General features: G+C 41.8%; 1 protein-coding gene and 1 long non-coding RNA gene across 2 annotated transcripts in view; one reads left to right on the forward strand and one right to left on the reverse strand.

Moving 5' to 3' along the window:
• LOC133478615 (zinc finger protein AEBP2-like) overlaps positions 1 to 1,160 on the forward strand; it is a 47,569-nt gene extending 46,409 nt beyond the window's left edge. Inside the window, exon 10 of the mRNA XM_061774877.1 lies at positions 856 to 1,160. Within this exon, the coding sequence (XP_061630861.1) occupies positions 856 to 877 (22 nt within the window). The 3' untranslated portion in view covers positions 878 to 1,160. The remainder of the gene's footprint in view (positions 1 to 855) is intronic.
• A 33-nt stretch (positions 1,161 to 1,193) lies between these two features.
• LOC133478616 (uncharacterized) lies at positions 1,194 to 5,741 on the reverse strand. The gene is made up of 3 exons (XR_009788722.1): positions 5,685 to 5,741; positions 2,391 to 2,597; positions 1,194 to 2,304 (listed from the first exon to the last, which is right to left on the reverse strand). It is a non-coding gene; the product is annotated as an uncharacterized LOC133478616 (long non-coding RNA).
• Positions 5,742 to 6,000: the final 259 nt, after the last annotated feature.

A 6,000-nucleotide genomic window follows, 5' to 3' on the forward strand; every position in this document is an offset into this window, starting at 1 on the left:
GCAGCCGCAGTCCTCATGCATGAATTAGTTTGTGCGAAAATGCAAAGAATGAGATGAGGAGATGAATATTTTATTGGAATAGGGATGTAACATCCCCCCTTAACTTCTCTGAATGAAAAAGGCCTTAATGGAGTGTCAGGATTCATTCAACATGCACTACTGTACAGCCTCTTAAAGGCATACAGCACTTTTTTTCTTCAATGACCCATTTATCAGTTTCCCATTCAGATGTTAATGCTCAATACTAATTATTTGGATGATCATTATTTATCTATATTTGTCAATCACTCATGTGCACCCAATTTATTGGAGTATGTTGATGTCGGCTTTTTACATTATAGTGTCTCTTATCGCTCCTTTTGTGTATTTAGATGTCTATGCGTTCTTATGTTTGGAGCACTTGAATGTGCATCATTTCAAAGGCGGGCCCCAGATGGAGCACTAAAATAGCATTCGGTAATTCCTTAAAGCTAAAAGGTGGCTAGGCACGAGTGTGTGCGCTATGAAGTTAATGATGCATCCCTCACCTCACAATTACTGACATCTCTGAAGGGAATAACCGCTACCTTTTTAAACTGTCGATATATCACACTCGCACACACTGTTTGAAAACTGAGTGTTGAATTCGTTTGCCAGACCTTTCGGGGTCGGGTAATTAGGTGGATAGTTGTCATCACCTCTATCTTAAACATACAACATAGATCTGATTTTCTGCGTGGTGACAGATGGCAACATCGGCTCATTAATTCAAGTTTTGTGAATGTGAACTTGAATGATATTTTAAAGTGCTGCAGTGGCACATTTCGTAGGCTGCCCCTTGCAAACTGAGCGACTTCCAATTTTCTCTCTGTGCAGGTTTCACATGCATATCCACTGATGCTCAAGTTGACTGTAAACACGCTGAGCTGTTGTGATGAAGCACAGCCCAGTCCAAGCTCGCTGACTCAAGAAAGGGAACAAATGGCAGCAGCCTCCTCAGCAGCAAACTTGTCCCTGGGACAACTCCAGACTTGCATGCATGGATGATGTACAACCTAACAGTTCGGTAATGTGTGCACCATTTCATCATACTGCACAGATTCAGCCACTGCAATAATTATCTAACCAACTCTGCATTTGCGAAGGAAATGCAACACACTGGTGAGCATTTTTTTCCTTCAAATTAAACACTTTACAGGTGTCTTAATATTAGGGCTGTCAAAATTAAATGATGAATCAAAAAACTAAATTCACATCAGAATCATCTTTGACCACACCCATTCCTTTACGCGAACCGCGGATGGATATCTGAAATGAGGTGCAGGTTGCTATAAGGTCAGTGATCAGGTCAACGGTTACGCCTGTGCAAAGATGAAGGAGGAGACTCTGACTGGTGTGGTCGGGGAAAAATTTTGCTTCAAAAGTCATTATAATGATGACCATGGTCGAAGCTGTTTTGAGAGTAACGGAGCAACAGTAGAGACAGTAAATGCAATAGTTGTATTTTTACTTGTGTAGACGGCACTTCATCACCAAGCCGCCAGATTACACTTGTCAATTAATGTATGAATATGTACATGTGGCACCTGCAGCAGACACATTACCAAGCACAGTGACTTCAGCCGGGCCAAAATGAAAATTGGCATCTCACAATAATGTACTTGGCGGTGTGTTTCCCACCAGGTGGGTGGCCGGACACACAAATATGCTTTTGATTTTACACTCCAATTCTACTCCCTAGCACATGGTAACGGGGATTGGTCGGCCACTGCAAAATAGCACTAAAAACTGTAAAAAAAAACAAAACAAAAAAAAAAAACACTTTTTAAAGTGTCTCCTGTATTTCTTTTTTGGTCGATAGACACTGCAGCGTCTAGAGCTAAGGTACAATAACAGAGTAAGCTGACGTTAGCATCTATATTTATTTTTAATTCAGCCCTATGGGGGGCACAAGCCAGTGCAAACTTTAGGCCGGTGCCAAGCCCGCATAAATGCAGAGTGTTGCGTCAGGAAGGGCATCTGGTTTAAAACTTTGCCAAACAAATATGAGCGTTCATCGGATCGGTCGTGGCCTGGGTTAACAAGTACTGAAGAGACAACAGGAAGCAGAGCTGGAGGTGGCAGAAATGAAGATGTTGAGGTTCGCTCTAGGAGTGACCAGGTTGGATACAATTAGAAATGAGCTCATCAGAGGGACAGCCAAGGTTCGATGGTTTGGAGGCAAAGTTAGAGAGAGCAGACTTCGATGTTTTGGACACGTCCAGAGGAGAGATAGTGAGTATATTGGATGAAGGATGATGAGGATGGAGGTGCCAGGCAAGAGAGCTAGAGGAAGACCAAAGAGAAGGTTGATGGATGGAAGACATGAGGGCAGCTGGTGTTAGAGAGGAGGATGCAGGAGATAGGCTTACGTGGAAAAGGATGACACGCTGTGGCGACCCCACAAAGAAGAAGCCGCAAAGAAGAAGAAGCATCTATCCTTGTTTTTGGTATTTTCTTCATTCATTCTAAAATGTTGCAATGACTTGGTAATGAAGACTCTTCTCAACCAATTGATGGGTGATTTACATCATCCATGGGGTATTGGCTCTACTCACTTGGAAACCCTGGTATACCAACTACAAAGATTAGTACTTTTTAGTACCTTGTAATAATTGCTTTTTTTTGCCAACAGAAACGCGTCAATGGCAAGTAGAGCCGTGCCGAACGAAATTTAAATACTGTGCACCTGTCCAAAAATAGCATATTTGCCCAAACGGTTCTAATGTTTGTGATGCTTATTTACACATGCTAAAACGATCAACCAAATTCCATTCATGTCATGACAGACAGGTTTTGTTTGTGTATACTTTTGGCTACAGTCATTGGATTGGATTCTTTAGCTTGTGACCATGTCGCTGTTGATACATTTGTATGTTCTGCCTCAAGCTAAGCTCTTACTCCTTCTTTAGCCATCGTAAGTCCTCAGATGGACATGGACATTTCCCAATTCTCCCCATCATTCCTTAAGCCTTTCTGCACCACTGCGTGTCCAAGCGACTCAGGTTATTCATTCAAGACGTTTTCTGTCTCCATTTGTTTCCTTTGCCATTTCTTCAAGTACAGAACATTTGTTGTCCATTGGTTAACAATTCTATTGCAAGGCTTGGTCTTCTAAACTAAGTTTCTTAAACTACAGGCATGTACATGGACTCCAAATTATTCTTAGAAACCCATCATTGTCCTGCCTTCTTTCTAACAACAAATCTTGACTCGTTCTTCCGTTTGGTGCATTTGGCATATTTTCAGTGTGCATCATTTACAGCGGCTGAAATAAGAATTGAACACATCACCATTTTTCTCATTAAATATATTTCCAAAGGTGCTATTGACATGAAAATTTCACCAAATGTTGCGAACAACCCAACTACATTCATACAAAGAAAGTAGAACAAATAAACTCAGGAATTAAGTTTTGTGTAATAATGTGAAATGACACAGGGAAAAAGTATTGAACACATGATGAAAGGGATGTGCAAAAAGGCCTGGAAAGCCAAGACAACACCTAAAATCTATCCATAATCAAACAGCTATCTAGCCCCTTGTCAGTGCAAATGAATATCAGATGGTTCAGTACTAATTGATGGCCTACAAAAAGGTCTCATTGCCAAGGTGTGAGTCAAGACACATCTCATGATGGGTAAGAGCAAAGAGCTGTCTCAAGACCATCGCAAACTAATTGCAAAACATAACGATGGCATTGATTACTGGCGCATATCGAAGCTTCTGAATGTTCCAATGAGCACAGTTGGGGCCATAAAACGTAAGTGGAAAGCCAATCATACCACCATAAATTCAGGTGCTCCTCGCAACATTTCTGACAGAGGAGTGCAAAGAATAATCAGAAGAGCCAATGACTACCTGTGGAGAGCTTCAAAAAGACCTGGAATTAGCAGGTACTGTTGTCACAAGGAAAACAGTGAGTAATTTACTACGCCGCCATGGCTTGTATGCACGCTCACCATGCAAGACTCCATTGCTGAAAAGAAAAAAGCATGTCAAAGCTCGTTTAAAGAGGAGAAATGGCACTGCACATTACCCTAAAAACACCATACCAACAGTTAAGTTCGGAGGTGGGAACATGATGGTGCTGCTTTTCAGCAAATGGTACTCGTAAACTTCACATTATTGAAGGAAGGATGAATGGGCAAATGTACCGAGACATTCTTGACAAAAATCTGCTGCCATCTACGAGGATGATGAAAATGAAACGAGGGTGGACATTTCAGCAGGATAATGATCAAAACCATACTGCAAAGGAAACTCTCAATTGGTTTCAGAGGGGAAAAAAATAAAGCTGTTATAATGGCCCAGGCAATCAACTGACTTGAATCCAATCAAAAATCTATGGAAAGAACTGAAACTCAAGGTCCATATAAGAAGCCCACGGAACCTTCAAGATTTGAAGACTGCTTGTGTGGAGGAATGGGCCAAAATTACACCAGAGCAATGGATGCGACTAGTTTCTCCATACAGGAGGCATCTTCAACCAGTCATTGCAAACAAAGGCTTTTGTGCAAAATATTAAATAAATACCAGTGTTCAATACTTTTTCCCTGTGTCATTTCACATTATTACAAACAACTTAATTTCTGAGTGTATTTGTTCTATTTTCATTGCATGTATGGGTTACTTGGGTTGTTCCCAACATATGGTGACATTTTCATGTCAACAGCACCTTTGGAAATATACCGGTAAGTAGTGAAACAATTGGTGAGGTGTTAAATACTTATTTCAGCCGCTGTATTCTTCTATGAAGTGTCAGGCTGTAACATGCATCTCTTGTAGACTGTGGTTGCTTATAGGATTGCTGCTTCAACACTTAATAATAATGATGGTGCTCACTTGGCTGCTGACACTGAAGGTTTTTTTTCCCCCTCTGGTTGATTTAGACTAATTTGGAAATGCTAAGCATTTGCGGTTCACTCGGTCATTAGCATCAGCAGAGCTCGTGTCATTTATCTGCATTATATTTCGCATAAGAGCATGTTTTACTCTATCGAGTACATCCTAGTCTTCTCTTTTTGGGTCAAGTTTGTACAGTGGTTTCACCCTGATCCCTCTATGACATCACACATATTTGAGTTGCACAAACACTAAGATTTCTGCGGAAATGATATGTCACCGATATAATGAGTAATTGCCAGTTTTTCTTTCAGAGGACTCCTATTTCACATATTTTCTCCTATTTGCCTTCGCCACACTCTCACAGCCTGCTTTCCCCTCGGTAATGAAAAGCATGTTTGTGGTTGTGTGTTGATTTGGGGCAACATCGAGGGGAAGAAGTCCTTTGGGAGAAGATGTGTTCTTCAAAAGAGATGAGCCTGAATGTAATTATCACACAACAATGCCTATAATTAGAGGAGATGCACTTGAGTATAGTGACGGACCTTGCCCTAAATCCTTTGAATCATTGTCTTGCATCATTATACAGTGAACTGTAAACTCGTCTTTGTTTATTTCTCTGTCTTCACATGTATTTATGTGCATCCTCATTGCCTTTACGCAATTCAGTTTTCCTGACTCGAGAGGAAAGTTCACCCTGCACTGTTGTAGCTCATTCTCCTACACCACAAAGCATAACATTCTCCTCCATCTCATTTCCTCCTTTTTCTTATTTAAAAATCCTCCCACTTTAGACTCACCCTGGCGCAGGGCCCACTCACCTCCACTAAATAATCCGTGGCATCCTGCAGGAGCTTCAACTCCGAGCTCCTTCTCCCCCTCCCTCGCTCACCGGCTCGCAGCGTGTTAAGAAGTGACGCACGGCCCTGCTGTCAGAGAGAGATAGCAGACCCTCCTCAGGCTGTGACGTCACCAGGTTATCGCTAACCGATCCCTCTGTAGAGTGCAGACGTGCCTCACACATGCTCACATGCACATTGGTACAGCCTTCTACAGAAGGAGGCCTACATGGACTCGCATTGTAGCTGCAACTCCCCAAAACCTCAGACTAATTAATGGTACACACACATGCCACAC

The sequence above is a fragment of the Phyllopteryx taeniolatus genome, chromosome 5, assembly GCF_024500385.1.
Source record: "Phyllopteryx taeniolatus isolate TA_2022b chromosome 5, UOR_Ptae_1.2, whole genome shotgun sequence".
Classification (NCBI taxonomy): domain Eukaryota; kingdom Metazoa; phylum Chordata; class Actinopteri; order Syngnathiformes; family Syngnathidae; genus Phyllopteryx; species Phyllopteryx taeniolatus.